This window comes from Neopsephotus bourkii, unplaced genomic scaffold, assembly GCF_033783945.1.
Source record: "Neopsephotus bourkii isolate Nb327-2 ecotype Australia unplaced genomic scaffold, CSIRO-AGI_Nbou_v1 NB_1328, whole genome shotgun sequence".
In the NCBI taxonomy this organism is placed as follows: domain Eukaryota; kingdom Metazoa; phylum Chordata; class Aves; order Psittaciformes; family Psittacidae; genus Neopsephotus; species Neopsephotus bourkii.
The window spans coordinates 5,122-30,992 of NW_026901808.1; the positions used below are offsets into that span (position 1 = coordinate 5,122).

The 25,871-nt window shown below is 41.8% G+C and overlaps 1 protein-coding gene across 2 annotated transcripts in view; it reads right to left on the minus strand.

The window, feature by feature from the left end:
- Window positions 1–4,143: 4,143 nt before the first annotated feature.
- Window positions 4,144–25,871, minus strand: part of LOC133219219 (GRAM domain-containing protein 4-like) — a 46,632-nt gene continuing 24,904 nt past the window's right edge. The window contains exons 2-5 of one of the 2 annotated variants that reach the window (XM_061366391.1): window positions 24,639–24,714; window positions 24,086–24,296; window positions 15,418–15,538; window positions 4,144–4,291 (exon numbers count right to left, since the gene is read on the minus strand). In XM_061366391.1, coding sequence (XP_061222375.1) covers window positions 4,167–4,291; window positions 15,418–15,538; window positions 24,086–24,247 — 408 coding nt within the window. In that variant the 5' untranslated portion in view covers window positions 24,248–24,296; window positions 24,639–24,714 and the 3' untranslated portion in view covers window positions 4,144–4,166. The remainder of the gene's footprint in view (window positions 4,292–15,417; window positions 15,539–24,085; window positions 24,297–24,638; window positions 24,715–25,871) is intronic. The other variant, XM_061366390.1, reaches the window with a different exon arrangement.

Sequence of the window (25,871 nt, forward strand, 5' to 3'; positions counted from 1 at the left end):
TGTGTTTATGCAACTAGAGATTGTGCCTATTTAAAATAACAGGCTGATTAAAATAGATAAGAGCAACCTCAGCCAGTGGAGAAGAGAAACACTTTCCTGAATCTGGGATGCATTTGGTCCCCTTAAAAACAGTTCACAAAGTCACTTAAGAACAAGGTTTGCGTAAGTCACAGCTAGCTGTGGGTGTTGTTGCAAAACTTTTTTGTTGGGGTTTTTTCTTCCCTGTTTGTAATTTGTAAAATAAGGCAGCAACAGCCCACGATCCACATAAACAAGCATTGCTCACACAGGCTATTCCAAATCATTTATGTGTTGTTCCACTGGCAAAATGTCATATGCTCCAGCTGTCGTAACAAATGCTGGGATGTCCTGAAGCGAGTCCATGGAAAAGTCCAACTGAAGCCACTGCGTTTCTGAATACTCTGACATACAGACAGTAAACACCATGACAAACACTAAAAATCCTCTTCTTCCTCTCTTCCCTGCACACAATTCTATGAAAGAAGCCTATGTACTTGCCTTAAAAAATAATTGTTAACAATTCCAGATTATCAGATCACTGTTTTCTCCTTGCTGAACACTTTGCAGCATGTATTTATACAGCTACGTACACTGATAAACTTTACAAATACTTCTGAATACTGCAACTATTAAAATAATTCTTCCTTCTTACACCACAGCATGGTTTGATTTTCCCCAGTTCACTTCTGTAAGCAGAAGAGTACATGCAAACATGTTATATGCATATCTATTTAAAGATTATATGAAAACTCTTCTAATTGGAAGAGTACATGCAAACATGTTATATGCATATCTATTTAAAGATTATATGAAAACTCACCTAATTGAAAAGCAGGGTGAATTTGGTTTTGTTGACATTTCTGTTGTTACTTTGCTTAATAAAATTAAGTTTCCATCATGTGTAAATCTGGCCAATTATGTATTTGACTGTGTGAGCAAATACTTTGCCTGTATGTCCTAACAGAACTATTTTTGAATGCCTACAGTGAAGTGCAAAAAGATATAAAGCAGGGAAGAAGAATTTCACACAATGGCGCATAAGTTAAAGGAAAACCACAGACAACCTGTTTTTTCTTCTGAGTAGAAAGTGGACATTTTTCAAAGTGTTATTTCTGTTGTCATCTTACATATACTTGCCTGTCCCCAAAAGGCTGGAATATTAGTAAGACTACTTAGAAAAAGACTTGGGAAAGGGGATAATTGGCTGTAATCCCCAAGTGCAATACCCAAGCTAACAGGGCTAGCGTAACCCTTAGGATATCTAAATGGGAATGCAGCACTGATGCGGACAAGTCATCCCACCTTAATTTAGCAGTAGCATGCCTGCTAGAGATTTGCTGTTGTCCACAGTCCAACAAGGCACAGATATTGACACCAACATTGATAAACTAACACCTTCAAACTCTTTTCTCTGTAAAACACATATAACCCACAAGGTGCAGTGAGCCATATCAGACCCTGGGCCATCCTCATTACTCTGACACAGGGCAGAATGAGGGGTACCTCCCTGCAGAGGAAGATGGCTCCTCACCCTTCTCCAGGATGCCAGAAATGATGGGATCATTCTCACCCTTCTCTGTAGGTGACCTACAGCCCAAGCATACCTGCTCCTGGGAGAGAAAGCCTTTAGCTCTGTGCGACTGCTAAAGCATGTGGAATTTGCATCTCAAGCAAATTCTTCAAGGCAGCGAGTCACAGACAAAAAGCGATCGTGAAACATCAGTTTTATCTACCAACAGCAGAAAACAATACTCATTGCTCTGTACTGCTGACATCAAGCTAACTGATACTCTCAGCTTGGGGATGGGTCCAAGTTTGTCCTCTTCCACTGTCCCCAGCAGCCCACTCAACTAAGCAACACTAGTTTAGACACAAAATAGAAGTTATGTGTGCATACAGCCAAGTCAACCAGCATAGGCAGTAAAGATGCACTCCCACATCTCAGCTGTAAGAGTAACTGTAAAATGTCAAATGCCAAAAACGCCAAAAAAAAAAACCCCAAACCCCAGATGAGAGCAGTCCAGATCACCTTCCCAGTGCATGGCCATGGGGCTGGCTTGGGAATAAGAGGACACTGCAGAGACCCTTCTAAGCATGCAACTTGGCGGCTCAGGTGAAGCCTGCGCACAGACTGACTTTGCAGGGAACAACCGATTTTGAAAAAACATCAGTGTGAAACATTAGCTAAAAAAATCCCACTGTACTAGTACTGAGGCTAAGAAGGAAGACCTGATTTATCTCCTAAATCTAAAGCCTTGTAAACTCACAAAGAATACTGAACAAACTCAGCCTCTTCATCTTAAGACAAAACAGTCAAAGAATGGCAACTTAAATGATGAAAGCATACTCTATCAGGAGACACTGGAAAAGCTGAAAGTCTTCAGTCTGGAGAGGAGAAGAGTTAAAAACCAACTAAGCTGGTAAACAAGCTGAATGCTGAACCAAATCTCATAATTCTGTAACTGTGAGGTACTTCTTGAAACCACTGAGAAATCTGTTGGAAAGAAAAAATACATTGCTGCACTAGAGTGAAGAGTGGGCTTCTGAAACATTGCCTCCATAGCTACCAGATAGCTCCAGCACTTTCAAGAGGAGGTTAAGTAAATTCACGGATAGGAGATGTGCAAACAGAGATTGAAGTGTAAAAGGCAGAAATGTACTTTCTGATACCTCTAAATACAGTGTTTGTGGATGCTTATAAGGAATGGCTAGGGGGAACTGGGATTGTTTGGCCTGAAGTAAAGGAAGCTCAAGGGAGACTTTATGGCTCCTATAGGAGCCTAGCTGGATGTTGGTCTCTTCCCCCAAGTAACAAGCAATAGGACAAGAGGAAATGGCTTCAAGTTGCACCAGAGGAGGCTTAGATTAAATATTACGGGAAATTTCACAGAAAGGGGTGTCAAGCACTGCAACAGACTGCTCAGGGAAGAGGTTGAGTTGCCATCCCTGAAGGTGTTTAAAAGACATGTCGTGTGGCACTTAGGGACATGGTTTAGTGATGGACTTGGCAGTTCTGGTTAACGGCTGGACTCAATGTTTATAAAGGTCTTTTCCAACCTAAACAGTTCTATGATTCCATAGCAGTAGAAGGGTAAACGGAACACAGAGAGCAGCTAGGCTCACATTTCCTATAACTAGTTCCTATTTCAATTGCTACAGAATACCAGTGAACACAGGCTGCTGGTCTGACCAGAAAGGCATTTTTAACTGAGGATGAGTACAGAAGGAAGCAGCAGGCTGGGAAGAGTTTGTATGGCACTGGGATACCTCATACCCAAGCAGAAAGTTTTGCCTGTTTGTTCTTGCTTGTCACGTCTAAGTAACTGGCAGTGCTTATCATACGCGATTACCAGTTCAGCCTGCACTATCTCCTGATGACAGCAGTTGATGGTGAACCACAGATCTTACTGCTCAGCCAACTAATCTCAGCTACTGCTGAGGAAGATAACACAGGCAGCTATGTATGCAAGTGGTGTAAGACCAACAAGGCCGTCAAGCAGCTGCTATGGTCTTAAGATCTAAAGCCCATGAAGCTAGGCAAACTAAGGAGAGACAACTTCAAATGTTATGCTCTGCATCAAGTTGGGTGTCCTCAAGGCTGAAAGGCCTTTGGGGTTTAGGGAGGCATGTTTCCATTTGTCATTGCATTGGCAAGGAAGGCTCAAACTCAGTCACTCACACACTTCTAGGGTTGGGCTGTGGTACTGGGATGTCCTTGCTGCTGCTAGAACAGGACTAACAGGGCCTGGGTAGTCTGGAGATGACACAGGTTTGAAAAGAAAAAGCATAAGCAATGGTATTCATTAGCACACAGCACATGCTGATAGTCCAGGTAGGCAAGATCCCAAACAGAAGACATCGGAAAAGGTAAAATGAAGAATATCCCCACTACAAGAGTGACAGAACACTTCTGTATTTATGGCAGTACACATGGTGAAGTAACTCAGGTACATGGATGTGCAAGATGTACTTATACAGAAAAACATGGGCAGATTCTCCCTGTGTGAGCTACTCACTTATTTTTAAGAGAGCCTAGACTGGAAACAGATGCTTTCATCAGAAACCCTCAGAAACAATCAGGTATCTCAAGTGTCTTTCAGCTGTATAGTGAAAATATTTCTCTTACCTTGCTTCATACATTTCTCTTACCTTGCTTTAAGTACTTCATTGACTTTTTGTTCTAGTTCTAATCTCCTCTGACGTTCCTTTTCTAGTTCCTGCCTTAACATTTCAGCGTTTGTTTCTTCTCTCAGCTTCCTGAGCTCCTCCTCTGTTAATTAAAGGGGAAGAAAAAGATTTAGTTACCCTGAAGTATTTCTGTAAGAAAATTAAAATCTAATTGTGACAGCTTAGGTGGGTTTTTTTATCTGTGCTATACCAAATATGTTCACCAGAAAAAACAAGTATTCCAGGGCTAAAAAGGACTTCATAAAAAACACAGCTGCATCATGTACAAAATGGGTAGTTACAACTGGTCAGCAAAGAGTAAAACAACTTTGAAGTTTGTCTTTCAAAACGCAATGTATCAAAAATAAGCCCTTGAGTAAAAGCTACCTTTTATCTAAACACAGGGTGACATACCCTTCATTCCCTAAAGAAACAACTGGCAGGAACACTGTCTACTACTAAACCCTGTAGTCATAACAAGGAAAAAAAGAGTATCTGTTTTCTTTCCAGGGTCTATGGGTAGGAAAAAAGCAAACCATATATTCACATAGTTGTAAGATGCCATATAACCCTCTACCCATAGATTTCTGCACCCCTGTATTTTTATGTAAGTACGTAATCTACATACATACACACATATACACCTACATGCTCTCACATTTTTTTTCATAAGAAGTTAGTCTTAACTATGTATAAGCCTTTTTGTGGCTAATTAGCCTTGCTTTTTTGTCACTCACGATATCCTCATTCATTTTATTTTACTCTAGAGCTACAATGGGGTCACCACCACTGGTTACTTTTCCCAGAGAGGCATACAAGAGACAAGACAAAAAGATAGTGACTCTCTTTTTTTCTTTAAACAAAACCACTGCTCTATATTTTGGTCTCTGGGCTGGTTTTTAAGCTCAATCTCAACACTAAATACTAGAACAGCAAGTGTATTTCAAGCTTACAGCAAACCAGAACAGAAAATACTCGCTAATTCCAGTATCACCACAGACACAGGGGTTTAGGCTTTACACTGTTTTCACAAGGTTCGCATATTATGTTATACCCTCCAGCAACCTCTTCTTTTTCTTTTCACACACTGCCTTGTAAATCTTTGATAATCAGTTGATTTTGATATCTGAGCCTCTCTGGCTCCAATCATACGCATTGCAAGAAGGTCTGAAGCCCTACAGGAGCTGATAAACTCTCCCTGCTCTGCAAGAGGCCCTTGTGCAGGATCTCTGATCATTTTATCCACTGTGTGAGTTAGGAGTTGTAGATAGTCTGTATTCCTGCAGCACTAAGAGGTTTAATGTACAGAATTAGGAGAGATGGGAAAAAGATACACAAAGTGACAGGACAGCATCACAGTTTCCACTATGAGGGTACAGGCTGAACTCCACCAGACAGAAAGTAGCGTGGTCATCTCCCCACTGCTTTGTTAGTAACCCCAGAAAGAAGAGTTGGAGCTCAGAAACCCAAGTTATCCTCCCGCAACTGAACCTAAAATTTATTCCCAAAGGCAGGGTAGGGAACTTTCCCTGTTGCAGCAGATTTGTCTCTCCTGTAAATAAATGGAAAGAACATAAGGGCATACCTATCTATGGAGCTGTTCCTAATTACATGTCCACAAGGAATTTTTAATCCAACAAGAAAACTACTTTTGTAAGTAGCCTACCCTACTTTCAAGGGCTCGCCTTGTTCCAGAACAAGAGCATGCACACAGCTTAAGGGAAACGTCTGCTGCACTTCAAATGCACTGGCGCTTGTGCAATATGAAGATACCACAGAAAGTTCCAAAGCTTGAAGAGATGCTATCTTCTCAAGACCATTAAAGGAAAAAATTCTCCATTAAGCACTCTTTTTACTTTTATGAGGAAGTGACTATGCATTGTGTGTACATAAGAAAACCACAAGTAGTATAAATTAACCTCAATGCCCCTGAAAGTTTACTCAGATCTTCCAGCTTCCTTAATTCCAGTTGCTCTGATCGCACTACATCTTGTTCTACTAAAACCAAAATAAAACCCCCAGAAACTTGTCCGCTAGGACAAGCAGTCCAGAGACTATGGAAAGAGGCAGAGCTAAAAGGTACACAATGAATGAGACAGAATTCCTATGGATCAAAACAAAAACCACAGCACCCCATCATTAAGGACTGCTACATCTTCACATTTCATAGCATTTCCTAGCTCTCAAAGACATGATGGCATTCAAATCCACCCACTACAACTGCTCTGGCCCCTCCAACTCTTTAAGGCAGTATTTGTTGCCACTCTGGCAGCACTGTGGTCTGGCACAGTAAAACCTCAGGGTTTGTTTCAATACTCTGAAGTTTGTCAAGCAACCAAAGCCATGGAGGGGTGAGAGTTCTTCCCTGCTTCTTTGCTCTCTCCCTCGAAATAATCCACAGTTTCACCAAGCTGAACTGAACTTCCAGAGGATATTTCTCCAGCCCTGAGTGGTCCTTCTGCAGAACAAGTTAAGTTGGCCACGGACAGCAGAGGTCATGAACCCCTGAGAAGAACCCATAAGAACATTTCACCACGGCATCCATCTACTGAGCTTTACAGATGAGTATCTTCCCTGACGATGAGAACAGAGCACTCTTGGATTTCATCTTAAAACAGTCCAAATTCAAACATCCTTCCCCTTCCACACACACACACAAAAGGGTAAAACATAAAAGGTCGAGCTTCAGCTCTAAGATTTCCATAATTTCCCTCCCAGGCATATCAATCACAGCTCCCAATCTCCTGCTGGGCAAGAAACAGTAAAATATTGAGAGGCTTGGCACGTGTCGTAACTGGACATGCAGCTGGTGTGAGCAGACATAAAGGGCACCTAGTTAGAAAGGGAAAACTACTAACAGAAGAAAATGCCTGCTGCAATACTGACAGAGAAAATCCCTGCCAGCCTGGCAGTTAGGTCTGGGAACCAGAAGCATCCTTGAGATATGCAGCACACAGCTGGATACCTAGAAACTGAAGACATGCTGAGATACCACTGATAAGCACAAACCCAAGGAACTGTAACAACAGTTTATCAACTGAAAAGGTGAAAAATAGTCTGGAAAAAGGAGAAAACAGAAAGTAAGAACTGGTGATTGCCACTGGCTATTCTATCTGCAACAACAGGAAAACAGACTGGAAAAATGAAAATTGGCCTGAAAGAACAGAAAACAGTTAAAAGCATCTACCGGCTGCTCAAGTGGTGATGTCCTACAGCTCCTTAATCCTCAATAGATCATCACTGGGGAGGGCTTGGTTTGTCCTCCCATTTTTGGGACTGTTTATCCCATTCTGAGATATGTTCAGTAAGCTTGATACTGATATTATTGTAAACATATACATATGTGCATAAGTAATTTATCACAGTTACATCTGCTGCTATATTATCGTTGAGTTTACTTCACTAAAAATAAGCTTGTAGCAACCTGTAACACTATACCTACTTGGTTGCTGACATGCTATTGATAGCTGCCAATAATTTCTACCAGCTTTATGCACAGACATATATTTTTATTTTCCACTCATATTTATTCACTTTATCCATCACAGCTATAATTGTTAGTGATGATTTCTGTGGCATTTGCAGCAATCTACAATAAAGTGGAAAAATTTAGAGTAAAAAACCCTTCATGCCCCTGTGTATTACAGAATCCTATTAACGCAGAGTCACAACCTCTACATACCTCCAGGCTGGTAACCCTTTAGGTCATGACAGCAGTTGTGACCCTGCAAAAAAATGCTCTAAAATCTCTCTAGTAAAGCCAACTTGTGTAGAGAAGCAGGAAAATACCTGGATGTATTGCACTTCTTAAAATGAACTTTAGAAGTCAGTGACACAAAGCAACAAGAGTGTTTCAACTACATTAATCTGCCTATTGATTGCACTGTAAACCCTAAGAGAACTGAGCTCATAGGTAACACCATCATCAGCAATGCATCCCACAGCTTACCAAAAACCTGTATTCATTTCAGTTTTTCTACAGCAATTTCTCCTCTATTAGCTGTAACATAACTGTCACACCTGAACTAAGGATTTAACCCTTTAAACCATTTAACCATATAAGGATTTAGCATTTCAAGAAGTTCAGCTGCTGCCATGTAACTGCTAAAAGACAAGCTACCGAGCATTCCTTTGCACAATGATATGGCATCAGCCACTAGAGCAACTGAAACATTTCAGTTTGCTCCTCAGAACACACAAGTTTGCAAGAAATGTTTTGAGAAAAAGCTTTTAAATACCAACGTATTTAGTGCAGGTGAGACAGAACAGAACCTGAGTGGTATTTAGAAAAGAAAGACAATACATGAGGTTGGGAAGATATGACAGCAGGTTGGATTTCTAATTCAATACTGCATGTGCAGTAAAGCGGATGTTTCCCTTAATGCAGGGATTGGAGGTGGATTAGGGAGTCTCCTAGTAGCTGTTTTACATAATAGCATTCCTTTGTAGGCCTACAGGTATGCTGCAAGGTCCCCTCTCTGAGAGTGACCAAAAATTTCCTTCAGAGTATAGCTAGAGACTGCAAAGCACTGTTTCTAGACACTAAACCACTTCAGTGCTAAACCTAAGGAGACCAAGTTAAAAACTAGAAATGCCAAAAAGCATACATGCATGCTGTCATGTCTACATGGGGAAACACCAGTACTTAACAAGACAGAAATAACTCTTCTACGTCTATGTTAATTATGGCAAATCTCCTTACAACCCTTTGAACATTACCAGAGTTCAAGTATGTTGCTTAATTGGTACTAAACACACTAAATCCCAGCCACACACCATCAAACTGGATCTCACCCACCATGCTGACAGAGCCAGACGCTGGGAGTTATCCCTGCCAAGCAGGCAACTCCTATCCTTGTCAGACTCCCAACTCCTGCAGAAAGCTAGTATTTAAACTTTGTCCCATATGAACCAATGTTGACATTAAGAGTAAGACACTGGGAATCTGAAAACGTCTATTTTCACCATCGAAGACACCGGAGAGCTTTAATCTTTACTTCAATCACCAGCAGCAAATGGCAGTGCTGTGAAGGACATGGGACAACTCCACTACTAGTGGTACAACAGAGACATACAAAGAGTGTTGTCTGACCAACAAGCAGTGATGAAGGAAGGACCCACAACAGAAATCCCCAACTTGTTTTTTTTCCACAGTTATTTAGTAATTCATATACTCCTCTGGAAGCAAGTTCACAATCCACAGCTATAACTGGATACAGCTTAATTTTGTACTGTTTGTTACCTGCTGTTCTTATCTCTGACTCTCCTTCCCCATGGCTTATGTCCTTTGAACGCCTGTCTTGATAAGAAACAAACCAACTCTGATCCAGAAGCAGTAGAGGGAAAGCTGAGTCTGAATCATCATCCTGCCTTCTCAGTGCAATAAACATTCCCCTGGTACTACTGTCCCCACCTCAGTAGCAGAATCTCATGTGAAATGTTCTTCTATTTCATACGATGATGGAGACTGTTACAAAGCACATCATATTTGACAAGGTCGTCTTCCTCTGTGCAAGGTGGTCTAGTCCCTCTTCCAGCAGAAAGAGGATGAGGTTAGAAAGAATTAAAATGTCATTATTATGGTATGTACAAAATAGTTATGCTAACAACCAATTAGTAACTTCACATTTACATAGTATTTTCAGTTGGGCTTTACTGTGTTATAACAGACACAGGATCACTTCCTCTTCATTACAGAAGGATTTTAAATTGTTGATATGTGAAATATCTTAAAATACATGAAATATCTTAAAAATCGATAGCTTACTGAGACAGATTCTCTTCCCAGAACATCAAGTGGGAAGTTTTCTATTGCTAGATACAATTCTGCCAGCTTAAAAGTTATGAAAAGTACTGCTGTTCTATAAAGTTACTGCTGCTTTATAAAGTTTCAGAAATTTCAGAGACTAAAAACATCAGAAGAGTTGCAGAATCCATCTGAAATCAAGGGAGTTGCAAAAATGTTGTCATTATTGAAGGAACTGCTTTCACTCCCTGGTTTTGGCAGAAGCGAAACAGGCTATAAATGCTGAAATAGCGTCTGGCTTGTGAACAGCAGCAGGCTCTTCCAAGGCTTTTGTGCTACTAAACTGAGCAGGGAAGGGCAGGTTCAACATGAGGCTCCCAAAATCTCCAGCTCACTTACGCAAAAGGAACAGGCACAGCAGCGCTGACCACTGCCCTGCCTGAGCATTCTCACCCACTCTGCAATTCATGAAGCCAAGTTGGGCATGCAGAAAAGGCAGAATTTACCCCACCTACGTAACACAATTCATAGGCTGCATCAAGCTGGTGGAGGAGCTGTAACAATACATCTCTGTCAGTGCAGTGCTGTGCTTTGGTTAATCGGTCCCATAAAAAGAGGTGTGACCGCATGTGATCATAGAATCATAGAATAGAATCACAGAATAGAATCACAGAATAGTTAGGGTTGGAAAGGACCTGGGTTCAGCTCTTCTTACTGGAACATCTCTGGGTGCCCAAGGAAAATGTCCAAGAAGATTACACCAGTCACTATACACAAACCACAGTCCTCATCACGAGGGACTCCACATGCTCAAGGGATGTGTGCAGATTTCCCAGGGACCCTATTAGTGCCTGAGAGTCCAGGATTTTAACCTGAAAGAAAGGAGGGTTACAGGGGGATGAGTAAAGGGTATGAAAAAGCAAGGGCAGTTCCACTACCACAGCAGCCTCATGCTCACCAGCATCAGCATGCTTTATTTAGGATCCTGTGTGGCAGCATCAGGATCCCTTGGCTAGGGCTGACCATCTAGCAAGGAATGGCTACTATGGCCCACAGCTGGTATCTGGGCACCTCATATAAACACAACTACTTGCTCTTTCAGTAGGGTCTTCACCTGTTACATAAATCAGCTCTTTATTCTGCTTCAAGATTTCTGAGCCAAAGGTGACAAAGGCTGTCAGGCCAGTAACAAGACAGCAACACTGATGCAGTTGAGTCTGTTCCTCTGCCCTCCCCTAGCTCTGCTCCTGCAGCAAGTGTCTGACCCTCATGTCAGGAGAAAGCACACCAAGGGTTTTGTAACACAGCTGGAAATTAGACCCTGACTCAGCTTCAGTCAATTTATTACATACAATTACTGTGACTGTTCAAGGAGGTATTGACATTTCTGTACAGAACAGAACTCTCTAATACAGGTCTTTTGCTGGTCACAACCACCACCACACAGTTCACCTCTAAGGTGAACTTTCTAGCATCCCAAATCTGTCAAGGACCATGTATGGTTTTTTAGAGCTCTGCTTCCGTGAGCTCTGTATTCTGCTAGGTCGCTCTTCCTACAAAGAATCATCAGTCATTGATACCACTGTGAAGTTAGTCACACACTTGGTTTTAAAAGACATACGAGAATGGAAAGTGTGGGAGCAGAAATTTCAATGGGAAAGAAGCACAGTCCCAACTTCTCTTGCAGTGCTGGAATAAAGATCATAACCAAACCCAGCAGTTTTGCAAACCCCTCGAGACTCCTACCATAGCCTGCTGTACAGAATGGAATGCAAAACCTTTGTGGGAGAGGCCTTTGTTTCCTCCTAAAGCTATTCATCCTCAAGCAGCCTTTCTTTGATTTACCAGTTCATGACTAACCTTCTCTTAACAATCACCTAGTTTGTTTACTATTAGCTGCTATTAAAACTAACTCCTCCTCCCTGAACTGCTAAAACTAGCATTGAAAAAGGCTTGAAAACCTTGAACGAGAATTACCTAATACTTCATGAAACCACAGGATGTACACCTGCTTACAAAGCATCAAGACCAGAGCGCTGACACCTGCAAAACTGCCCTCCATAAGCAAGCACTGGAAGTAATGCGAACAAAAACAGGTTGTTTACCTCAACAAGGTGCAAACCCAGAAATATACTGGCTATTGTTTTGTTTTTCAAATGGAAAAGCAGCAAACAAATTTTTGTTTCTTGTTTAGCTACAACTAGGTTTTGAAGCACTAAATCCACTACTAACCCTAGCTGCCCTTGTTCAGTAGTTGCCTTCCCAACCTAAACCTTGATCAAGGCAGTATTCATGTGCATTAAAAACAAGCTTACAGTAATGGGCAAAGTCCTTCAGAAATGGATGACTCTGATGACAACAGCTCCAAAACAAAGCATTTTTTGCCCATGTACATTCAGAGGTCCAGCAAACCAAGCCCTGTGCACTTTCCATTCAGCAGGTGTTCAAGTCTCATGCTGCAGGAACCCACCCCAATATCGCAGTCTCACTAGATCTATAGCATTCCCATAATAAGGAGCCATTAGATCACAGAGATTAAGACCATTCCTGCACAGACAGGAAAAGCAACCAGACCTTTTGGCTGGAAGAGTTAGATGATCCCTCCCTTGCTTAAGACATCATTATCCAAGATCCCTTCCTCCATGTGCCTCATCCTCCTGACATTCTGCAGCTTAAACCCCTCACATTTCCAGTAACATTCTATTTGCCTTTACAGCCATTCAACACATTAAGCTATTCCTCTCCATCTTCACTCCTCTGGGTGTTTAGATCATCTTTGCTAAAGAAGAGATTCATCTGGCATCTCAAATAGGGATATTTTCACTTTACTGGAGACAAACTGTTTTTCTCCAGTCACTATTTGCTCCAGATCTCCTCTGCAGCTTGTAGGGGCTACAGCTAGGCCTAGGATGTGTTTCACTGAAACTACTACTCAGCCAAACTGCATCTTTTACTTGTGCCTGCTAATGGCTGAATGGAGACTAGAGAAGACTAGCAGTTCGTTCTTCCTTTAGCCAGGCACCTGCAACTACAGACCCACACTAACTTGTAACTGCATTGTGTATGTGTACATTATACATAATGTACACCTGGGAGGAAATCTCTCCTCCTTAAGCCTCCTGGACAATAAGACACCAATACAAATAAGAGGTATAAAAGAGGCAAAAATAAAGTCAGGAACAAGCTGATAATTATTAGAAACTTAACATCTTACAAAGTAAATCCATGGATCTTTAAATATTGCCCCCACATACTAGCAGTTGCTCTGATTTTTTGCACAGCTAGCTGGAGGAAATGGAGTAAGAGGAAGTGGTAAACGGTTTATGCAAAAATGCAGTTACAGCAAGGTGCCCTTAAGGAATTCCATAATTAAAAATAGCATGCAAATACAGCTGAGTGACCAGCCTTCTTAAACACACCTACTATAGCAGTTGAATTTAAAAATAATGATCAGGCTTTTCTCCAAGGAAATGAAACAAATTGCAAGTTTCAGGAACATTTTTCTGCTCTCCATTAGCTCACTTTTTGGGGGAAAAAAAACCCAAACAAACCAACCAAGCATTGCTAACATTAAAACAAAACAAAAAAAACCCCACCAACATTAATTCAAAGAGAAGGAGGAAGAAAATAGAACAATACAAGAGGCATATCCAAAAGGTGAGCACCTACTTCACTCCAACTGACAAACATAGTTAAATATTTCAGCCTAAAATTTTGAATATGGTGTAGGGGAAGAGGGATAAGCTTTACTGCTCTTACTTCTCTACCAGTTTATCATTCTTTCTTGTGTTTTTGCATACAGAATTATAACTGACTTGTCAGAACAACTCTCTAAGTGTAGCTACAGCAAACCTCAAGTTTAGTGAGGAGCACTGGATGTAGCAGTAAGGCTGACCCATGCAACCCAGCTGAATGACCCCACTGGCCTGAATCTCCAACCATCTGCTCAGAGTTCATGTGGAACGGTGAGCTCCATTACCCTTTACCTCACAGGTTGCTACAAAGGCCTGTGCAAAGGAAAAAGATTCAGCTAAAAATGGTAGCCGCTGATCAGGTTTTTCAAACTACAGTAAAAACCTGAAGACTAAAAATATTCACAAAAATGTGTGCCCCACGCAGTTCCTCTAAGCATATACTAAGGACTGAGAATGGGTTCACCAACCATGGGAGTGTTTGGGAACCCTATCATGTTTTTATAGCAAAAAGCACATCCTAGTTCAAACCAGAAGTCAGTTCTGGGAAGTCTTACTGTTTCTGTTACGTATCATACTGTACCAGGAAATCACAAATGTCCCACCTTGCTTGGAAAACAACTTGGTGACAAGAGCTTAAGCAGTATGTCTTTGGGGATGGAAGTATACATGGTAACTCTGTACTGCACAGTTAAATAAGAATTCATACAAATCACTTAAAACAACAATGCAAGTGAAGGCAAGAGCCTTCAGTTTTTGCTTGATATTCCAATCGTGGTACCTCTTCCAGTTATCACTGGAAGCTGACAGCAGCTCACTATAAATTCTTGCCCAGTTTCCTTTATCATACCTCCCTCTCATACACACAGGGGGAAAAAAAGTCAAAATAATACTGTCAAATGACAAACAAGCCACAGAAAATTAATTCCAAATCCTTGAGAATACGCTGAATAAACAAGTCTTGCTGTTACACTGTAATCTCAAAATTAAATAGTATCTATAGCCTTGTTATTTCTATCCCTTAGAAAACATCTGACAAGCTTTGAACATAATAAAAACAACCCCCATATTGTGAAGTTCAAAAATAAGCCATTAAAATTACAATTCTGGGAAGCAACTGAGCAAGAATTCTCACTGATTTATTGCAGAGATCTCTACTTCTATCAAGTTAAAGGAATGTTTGCCTTCAGTGTTTCTGGTTTCAACTATCCTGTCTTACATGTCAGCAGTTCAGATCTGCAGAGATAAAATCCCAAAAGTCCCGCAGGTGCCTCAAGCTGTGAATGACAATTTTGACTCTTAAGATACACACACACATAAACCCAAATACTTGAAATCTACAGATACTCTTATCTGTATTTGTTACACCACTTACCAGTAATTCATAAACTGGTAAGAGACGTGTTTTAAGACATATTACTGTTGAAATATGCTGCCACAGAAAAGCACTGGTCGCCCTTCAGAAATATCTTCTTAAAATTACTACACCTGTTGCAACCACATTGAGTTAATTCTAAGACAATGTGCAGATGTCAACATCAAGACTTCAACTAAGCAACTTTTGTCATGTAGTGAGGTACGTTGTGAAGAATGCAATGAGGAAAAATAATATCCGAGTGACCCAGAAACCCTGGGAATGCTTTTAAGTTCCTCACAGGGAAGCATCAGCCCACATGCTATCCACACATCAGCACACCTCAAAACTCTGATGCCAACTTTTGCAATTTAAAGAATCCTTATTTCAGCAGCCTTAAGCCATTCCTTTCCACAGAGTGTTAATTTCATACTTACGTAAAAAGTGTTTTTCCAGTAAGGCTATTTCCAGGTGACCTTTGATCTCATTCAGCCTGTCAGACTCCGTTCTGTTAAAATCTTGGACTCCTGAAGCCATGATGATGGTCCCTGGACCAGCCTGTAAGAAAGCCAGAACACACAGCTCAGAGGTACACTGGTTTGTCATTTAAATATAACATCTTACTTCTGGGGCAGTAAAGAAACAGGCATGTGAGAAGCGTGCAAGCGTCAACTTCTCAGGCCTCTTTTTCAGCATTAAACCACCCAAATAAATGAGTGAAAGCTAATCAAATGCACAGCATCCCTCCCATGTGAGTTTACAGAATGCACCTCTGCAAGCCTCAGGGAGTTGTAGAAAAGGTATTTTTTCCCCCTTTACCAGTCCTGCTGCATCATCATTTAGCTTTGCTTCTGCTGATTTAAAAGGCATATTTATACTACTACTCTCTCCTCTTCCCATTAAATGAATGGTCAATGAAACATACTCTACACATAAAATTGTGAAGCTAGCAAAGTAATATTTTCCTAGATATTTACAGAGCTACTAGAAACCCCATAGTGTACATTTTAAAACCCATTTATGGAATTTGTAATTCTGAACACCACAGTCTCTCTGCAAAGAATGGGTCCCCCTGCTCCCCCACCTCCAGCACAGCCCAGTTACTGCTGAAGGATGTCACTGGTGCCCAAAAGCTGATCCTAACAGGCCAGGAGTAGGGGAAGTCAGGAAACTGTGTGGACAGATTTACCAGCACTCCTTGAATGAACTCAGCACTGGAAATACTGCAGAACACAGAAACTGAAGAGCAATTTGATTGGTTAGGAAGAGCAGTGACAAGCACTACCTTCACGAAGTGAGCACAGAAAAAGCCCCAATCCCACATGGCAGAAGGCAGGGGATGCTCTCTCTCTCTCATAAAGTCGGCATTTTCAGACAGCAGGGGAAATGGTGGGTGAAGGCATCTCCTGGGTAGTGGTTGTTCAGGCACTGCATGCAGTCCCCACAAGGTATAAAAGTCTGCCAACATGAATTACAGGAGCTTCTCCAGCACCTTATGGTGAAAATCAAAGTGCTAGATTACAGGAATTATCTCAAGACAAAAAGTGATTTATTTACCATTCTCCCATCCCCTGTTAGAGCCCTGGAAGCATACAGGAACTGTATTGCTTTCAAAAGTCAGCTTGTATACATTCAACCATGACATCTTAAATTACACACATACATAAACTCAACTAATCTACAAGACAATTAAGAGACATTTCCTACATTTTAAAAAACATGTGCAAAAAGCTCACTGAAAGCAACGTATTTGCACTGTTGGGAAGTATTTTCACTGCTGGGAATGATTTGTACTTTTAAGGTAAACCAGTGTGGAAATTCCTGCTAAACATCTGTTTTCCTGCTCGAGCTGAACAGATGCTGTGTTTAAGCCTCAGAATTTGTCTACACAGGCAAATTAGCACTCTGCAGGCAAGTACTGCACAGCATTCACCTGGCATCAACTCCCCACCTAGGCTTGCTCAATACAGCGCCAAGAAGAAATGCTATTTCCAATCCCAAAAGCAACACACACCCACACAGCACTCCGCCAACACTGCTGGCCCCAGTGAGGAGCAGAAGCTGCTGGCTTAGCAGCAATCCTGATTCCCACTTTGGAGCCGGCACAAACAATGCCATAGCAGAAACAAACAGCTCACACAGGGAGCTGTAGAATCCTCCTTCCCATGCTCCAGATTTCCTGTTCACACCTGCCTATAGCCAGAGAGGTGCAGCAACAGATGCCATTTGCAACCACTCCAGCCACTGCTAACAAGTAACTGTAGCTGCCTGCTTTCAGATGAGCATGGGACTGCAATTAACCTCTGTGTTGATTTCTTATCTATAGAGTTGGGTCGTGTCTATTTACGCTGCAAGATTTAGTATTACCACTTGCCAGACACTTGGAAAGCCCAAGGGGGATGGTGTGGCTCAAGTCAAACAGCAGCACCCTTACAGCACACTCTTACCAGCAGGCACAAGGGAAGCGTTACTGAAATACAGGTTGCTGCCAAGGTGTTAAAGTATGGCTTTCTATATTGTATATCCATACCTGATACAAAGGGACAATCTCCGCTTCCTACATAAAGTATTTTATAAGGAGCTGTCTAAAGAAACAGTGCCACCGCTTAAAAATAAATAAATCAATCAGTAAAATCACATACAGGTCAAAGAGTAAGCTGCTACACTCATCAGGAATGCACTTGGGCTCTGCACATCAGCCCGGTGCTTAGAGAGCACCTGGCTCCTGCCCAACCAGTCCCTGGTCTCCAACCCCAGGCACTGCAGAGGTGACAGCAGCACAGAGATGAGGGAACAGATGATAAGAGGGGCTAGCAAACATCTATATAAGTTTTTACCCTCATTGAAGATGTTCAAGATATTTAACCCAGAGATGAGTTACATTTCAGAAACCCATCTAAAGAACTAGATCTGCTTTTGCTCCTTCAGAGATATAATACCCAGGATACACTGACTATGCATCTTACGAAGAAGGAAAAAGCAAGAGGTGCATAGTACTGGGGACAGTGATAAGAATTAACCACTTGTGGTGTGGCTGACACTCTAGAGGGAAGGGATGTCATCCAGAGGGGCCTTGATAGGTTCAAGAGGTGGGCCCATGCAAACCTCATGAAGCACCACAAGGCCAAATGCAAGGTCCTGCAGACAGGTCGTGACAATCCCAAGCACAAATACAGGCTAGGAGAAGGATGGATCAAGAGCAGCTCTGAGGAGGAGGACTTGAGGGTGTTGGTTGATGAGAAGATCAACATGAGCCGGCACTGTGCACCTACAGCCCAAAAAGCCAGCTGTATCCTGCATCAAAGGAGTATGGTCAGCAGTCAAGGGAGGTGATTCTCTCCCTCTAATCTCTTGTGAGACCCCACCAGCAGTACTGCGTCCAATTCTGCACCCCAACGTAAGAAGGATAGGGACTTGTTGGAGTAAGTCCAGAGGAGGCCACAAAGATGATCAAAGTGATGGAGCACCTCTCAGAGAGACTGAGTCGGGCTTGTTCAGCCTGGAGAAGAAAAGGCTCAGGGGAGACCTTACAGCCTACCAGTATCGAAAGGGGCGACAAGAAAGCTGAAGAAGGACTTTTTACAAGGGCATATAGGGATAGAACAAGGGGGAAATGGTTTTAATCGGAAAGAGGGTAGATTTAGATCAAATATTAGGAAGAAGTTCTTCCCTGTGAGGGTGCTGTGGCGCTGGCACAGGTTGCTGAAAGAAGCTGTGGCTGCCCCCTCCCTGGCAATGTTCAAGGCCAGGTTGGACAGGGCTTTGAGCAACCTGCTGTAGTGGAAGGTGTCGATGCCAACGGCAGGGGGTTGAAACTGAATTATCTTTACAGTGCCTTCCGGCCAAACCAGTCTGTGATTCTGTGACTCATTCTGGAAGTTTCCAAATGTGTATATCTGCTAAAGTGCTGGATCCAGAGATCTGACATCAGTTGATGGGTTAAAAATCAGGAGGCACACGTCATTAAACTAACCACAAAAGGTTACAATGACTTAAAAAAAAAAAAAAAAAGAATAAAAATATCCACTAAGTTAAAATACAAAGCTGCTATACTAAGAACACAGGAAAAGTGAAATGGTTTAACCAGAGTAGTAAGATACAGACTGATACAAGTTTGGTGGAAAATAAAGTGCCCAAGTTCCAAAATCAGTGACACCATAACATATTAATGAATACAACTTAGAAGCGTTCAGAAAACTGAGCATGTCCAGGGCAGTGGTATGGGAGACATTTAAGCAGATAGCTCTTATGTCCCTGAAGTTTCTTCTCCAAACCAACACACCTCATTCTGTCAAGAGGTGTTAATGGGCTAAAAAGATGAGAAATAAGGTCTATAAATTTGCTGGAGATCAACTGCTTGCCTGTGAATTAAAAAAAGTACTTCTCTCTGAAGTTAGCAGTGTTAACTGGGTAAAGGTTTCTCCTTCCTGCTGCCTCTGTAGGCTAGTGCTGGGGCTCGGGCCAGATTAACTACACCATACTGTACAGATGCCCTTTCTTGCGTTTGACTCACAGCAGAAGCCTTGAAGGCTTCCACTGATTTCTGCTTTTCCTTCTGCCTCTCTAACTTTGACAGTATTTGACACAGAACCCACTTAAAATGTTGGCTATTAATTAGCAAAGCCTGCTCACCAGGCCTGATGGTACCTAAGAAGTCACTGAAATGCCAGAGTAGAGCATGGGTTCCAAGACAGAGGGGTTAAAGGAAGATTTCCGCTGACGACATATTGCCTCTAACCCACTATCAGAGCTCAGAGTTGCACTCCCAAGCCACGTCCAGCTCCGGATATGAAAAACCACAGCTCCCCACAATGTGTTTTCAAGCGTGAGCAGCTCTGGCTTTTTGGCAGCACCTCCCAACCTGGCAGTTCTCTGCCTTTCCTCCCTTCTCTCCCCAGGCCGCCTTCATCCTGCGACCCCTTGCCTAGAGAGGGTGAAGCCCCATGGGTTTCTCAACTGACACTTCATGTGCATTTTCTTACCTCCAATTACAAAAGGGTTCCCCATGGCTGCTGCAGTACTTGGCTACTTACCTGCAGTAAGGAAAGGGAAAACCCAACACCACTGCTCATCAACAGAAAGCATCTGCATGAATAGTTAATCCTTAGTAGCTATTCTTGAAAGCATACCCATATTGGCAAGCTCCTGAAAACACAGCTATATTTTACATAAATTAGAAAAGACCAACAAAACCAAGACTAGTGCTAGCCAGGATTAGAGACTTTATTATCTTAATTGTAATGTTTGTACAGCACTTTATACTTTCCTAAGCATCATGCTTTATACTTTCCAATCACTGTAAATGTGGTGACCAATACAGAAGCGTTTAATGTTTTAATTAACGAGTTTTAGGAAAAGCCAAGCTGTACTGGAATAGCAAGTAAATTAGTGTTTTCAGTACCACAGTAACTCAGATTTAATCCTAGCACACTGGCAGGGAACTTGCATAAGTAGATTAGGCTGGCTCAGTACAACATGACAGCTACGAGAGCCCTTCAACTTGTAATTTTCTTACTGCTAGGTTAGTGAAGAACCTTCATGGGTTTAAACATGAATTTGTTCTTTCCCTCCTCTGCCAAAGGGGACATGATCCTCCTCTGCACCGCACTCATTCAGTACAGAACACTTTCTCCCCTTTTATAGAAACAGGACATTTGTCACATTGGGAGCACATAAATTCATCTATAGCACAAACCGACAAAAGTTAAAATTAGGCAAATCAAGCCAGAACTGGCAAATCTAAGGGCGGGCTATGATTTTCAGGGCATAACTCCCCTCCCTGAACACTTGCAAACATTTGCATCTTAGCAAATCAAGTTGCCAAAGCAATATTTTGAGGCTGGTTTAGGCACAGAACTGTGATTTAGCAGGAAGAAACCCATGCTGCATATTCATAATAGGAAACTATGATGACACTGAATAAAGGAGACTTTAATTACCAAGCAAGCAACATTACCTGAATTTCCAATGTCAAAACAGGCTAAATGCTAATACATACCAGTAGAAATGGACCAGACTACCCCCTCTACCTATTCAGTGACTGTGGTATTTTTACATAACAATGCAGAAATAAATGCTGCATGCAGTGCTGAATGTCCTTGCTTTAAAAACAAACTATCAACCACCTATGGTAAAGAGAAAAGGGAAGAAGAAATCTGGGAAGCCATTCAGGAACTGAAAGAGATGCTTAACAAAGAGTTAATGTGCTAATCAACACGGCTTTCTTGGCAATGATTTGATCACAGTGCCCAGGGGACCACAGAGACCTAAGAAAGCACCTGCTACCCAAGACATACCTGGTAGTCAGAACACTTCCTTCTATAAGAGTGGGTGAAAGTTCCCATACAAGCAAACAGCCACCCTTTAAGCTGAGACCAAAGTAGTGCAAATCAACAGTAAGACACCTGTCGGACAAAGAACCACTGAGGAAAATTCAACGGAAAAATAACAGATCCCTCCAACCCCAGGGCCCTCCTACCAGGCGCTAGCTATGTGCTTTACTCAAACACGAGTCAGGATGCATATTATTGAACTAAACAGGTAAAGCTCATGATTTCAAGGTAAAGAATACAAGATGACCTCATCCGGACGTCCTTTCTGTCCTTCCACTGTGTGTAAACTTTGCACCTGCTGCTTCAGCAAGACATATGAAGTGCTGGGAAAAAGTCCCACTGCTGTATCTGTGGCCCAGGACTGAATGTGCACTGCTGGAGGTGCACAGCAAAGAATGATGCTCTTTGCAGGGCTCTGCAATCACAAGCCTTATGACAAGGCTTTTTCTTCTAAAACCTCCATTTGTAGCAAGTTTTTGCATACGCTTGTCAAGTTCAGACACAGACATGAAGAAGAGGCACCTAATGTGCACATTTCTAAGTTCACTATGTACTCATGCAGCACAGTACAGAAGGGCCTTTCATTCACGACACTGCTGTACTGTTCTAATAGATGGAGATCTTTCCTTAATGGCTCTGTAATGAATAATACACCAGACTGAAGGGGGGGGGGAGGGGGGGGGAGAAGTAGAGAGGGGCAGAGATGAAGCCTTTGTCAAGGGAATGGCTGACAGTGGAGTCAGATATCTACATACTGAAGATAAGGGGGCCAGCACTCAAATTTTGTATGCCTATGATCAGTTCCAAGCCACCAATCTTGCTCTTTGAAGCCCATGAGCTCTGTACTCAGATTTTAATAGAATCAGTGAAGCAACAGAAGTGGAAGCACAGTACAGCTCCTATCTGTCTGAAAGGACAAGCAGCATATCTTCAATTCATGCACAAGACTTGCACTGACTTTTTTATGCTTTCAACAGTTTCCCTAAGGTATTAAACAGGAAGATATCAAGACCTGGTCTTCTCATGATCAGTGTACTAGAAGAGTAATACTAAGATGCTTGGAGAGAAAACAACCCTGTATAAGCAATTTAAGGTTTCAGTTTTAGTCACTGAATTAAAAGCAATTCAGGCACAATTCAACTATGTGATCTCAATAATAGACATAATTCAGAATTGCCCTGTTCATAGAACCTCAGCCACTGTTTTAATATGAAATATACAAGCATTACTTTCTTTACTCCTGCCACCTCTGCAGCATAAGGGATTATCTCTTCTCCCTTCTTGCCCTAGGCAGGCAGCAATTTGAGAAAACAGGGACCATCACCTCAGATATGCAGCCATAAAGCTTCATAACTAGTCAAAACTGTCCCCTCAGCCATACCATCCTGGAGCTACTATCCTTTTGAAGAAATAAAGAAAACAGTATCTAGGGTTCAAGACAGATCTTTTCGTAGCCTCTTGGTCTGCGATCCAGATCCTTCTGATTGGACACAATGGTACAGATGGAATGATCGACAGATATTTATGTGTGCTCTCCACACATAATGACTTCGGTTTAATGAAAACAAGCCAGTATTTACCCACAGAAAAACTTCAGAAAATACCATGTTGCAAGGGCAGCAGCACAGATTAGTCCCAGCATACACAGTCTGTACATCTTAACAAATGGCAGATGTCTTCAGAAGAGCAGAGGAAAGGCATACAACAGACTTCCTCGGCCAAGGAGCTTGACAATTTGCATACAATAGACTTTTTGCGAATGAAAAGTGCTGTCATTATCACTTGTTTGTTCCATGACCACAGGGAAAGAAAAATTCCCACAAAAAAGGTCCATATAAGCAGGATTGTACATGGTATTATACAAGCACACTTAAATTTAAAAATCCTCATAGCTACAGAACAGGATCCAAGCTGCCAACCCCAAAGGGGATGCTTAAGCATACACAGTTTGTAGTCTTTCAGTTCAGAACTTCTGGTGAGCAAACTCCGTGCTTCTAGAAATGAGCTTTCAGACAACAACCTGACCCCATTTTGAGGATAAGAACTGCACAGTGAACGGCAGTACAAATTCTAACTTCCAAGTCACAATCTACAATACAGTTACATGGACAACTCTTAATTTAGATTGTAGCACTCTGAGCTCAAGAATCCACAGCCATGTTTTAACAGTTGAAGCAGGATTTTATTTACTTATTTTTTACCCAATATTTAACTTTACTTGAAATAGGGTGTTTTTAAAAGGTAACTCTGTTTGGGTGCTTCTGCTTACAAGCACCAAAAAAATCTAGCACCTCCTGCATAAGTTTAAACCAGTTCCATAGCATGGAAGCATTACTGGATATAACACCGAGTGAAGAACAAGGTGGTGTGACCCTCTAGCTCTAATGAAGCCACCGGAAGTCTTATCCCTGCAGACTTGGCAAGTGCCATTAGAGCAGATCTATGTTCCTCAGTCTGAAAACAACTCCTTCCTTCAGATGTGTTCATTAGGAATTCAACAAAACACAAACCAGACAGCATTCAGAAGCACGTCCAAGTTTAACAAAACCTGTCAACCCACAACATCTAAAATCAATAGCAGGGACAGGGAACCCTAATACTAAGAAATTTATTGATCTTTCCAGAAAACAGAAGCCTATTACTAGAAGCTTCTTAGTTCACAAATCTGCAAATGTTAAATCTAAAATATAGCGGCAAAGAATTATTAATTCCTGTTATCTTTTCTGCTTGACAGCTATATAACAATATAACAACATTTAAACCAAGTACTTACAGGGTCTCTCAGCTCTTCATTGTCTCGAGTTGACGTTCGAGGTATTTTCACCGGGATTTCATCTCCACATTCAGTGTCAGAAGCATTTGGAGACTCTGCCAAATCAAGGAACTCATCTCTCTTGTGACCTCTGAACCTTATTTTGTCCAACTTCTTTAGCATGTTCAGCACTGCACTTTTCTGCTTTACCTTAACATGACGGTTCGAGTCTCTACAAGAAACAAGGCATCAAGAGGATGTTAGAAAGTTTGCACTATACCTAAACACACACATTCTAACCACTAACTACTTCATCTTTTCAGGGGCTTTGTTGCCACTGGAGAGAAAACATGCTGCATCTTAGCTTTTTAATGGGCACTTTTTTTCCACAGTGCAACAGATGCATGGTTTGTTTTTCAGTAGTTGATGATTTACTATCTTCCCACATGCAATAGGGAAATGGCCTCTTTCTCATGGCTATTTTTAAAGCAAGTGTAAAGCTAACAACCTGCAGGCCAAAGAAAGATTAGGAAGTCAGCTCCTAACAGGTTACCTGAAACAAAAAACGGTTTACCTTATAAATCCACATTCTTCATCTTGCTGGTGCTTCTAATCAAAGACATGAAAATCTACTCAGCTTCACAACCAACCTTTAAATTCCCAGAAAAAAATAAATTGGAGGAAAAGAGTAAGGATGCTATCTCACCTCCCTACTGCTTCAGGCTAAAAAAGAGAAAGTACCAAGTGTTTATTGAAGGAAGCCAACAGACAGACCTATGCAGAAATTCCCACCAAAACCTAGAGATTGTTGAAGTTGACCATAAAAGCCACATTCAAATGCACTGCCAAAATCCTTAAAGTTACCACTGCTGATAATCTTGTATACGCTTTGCAAGTTTTCTGTTACTCCCTTTAAGATGCAAACGAGAATCACTTTATTAGAGGTGCTTTCACACTGCTGTAAAACTAGCATGGCCAAAACTTCACTGCAAGAGAAACAGCAGAGCAGTATTTCTGCAGAACATGTAGGTGTCATCGCATGCAGAGAAGTGAGAAATGCCCAGGACATTCCACTTCCAGAGACAGTGTTTGACATGAGCAATACTGAAATTCTGAATCATAAATCATACTGGGAGAACCATTTGGCCTGTTAAGAGACAACAGAAGAAAGCCTAATTATTGTACATGAATTCATTGTAATGGTAGCTTTCCAAGACTGTGTTAAGTTCTGGTTTAAAGAAGACCCGCCAAATCCGTCCAATTCAATGCTCTACATGTATCATCCTGTTCCTCAGCTCAGTGTGTTCCATTTTGAAGGTGCCACAACGTTCTCCCAAATGGCCTTTGCAGTGCTAAGAATTTATTTTGAGGCACTTGTTACTATCCTTGCTTCCCTATGGTCAGCACTGCTACGCTCTTCATTAGAGAGCATGCTTAGCTTCATGGCACATCACCCCAGGCACTGGTGTGAGATGAAAAAGCAAAGGCAGAGCTAGACATGGGTCACTTCAGAAGTATAAATAAAGAGCAAGAAGAGCCTTTTGCTACTGGCTCCCACAGCCTTGACAGTTGAAGCAATTCTCACCTCCCAGCACAAACCGCTTTTCAACAGAGCTCTTCGTCTTTCCCTGCAGATTCTCTGCTTACCCTAACGCTTTGGCAGTGACTACTCACACAAAGTTCAAACCAGATTACTCCCCCCAAAAATCTGCCTGACTTTGCACCTCTGCCAAGGTTTATTACCACCCTTCACTTGAACACTGAAGTCTGAAACTAATACAAATACCCTATAGCGTAGCTGGCAGAA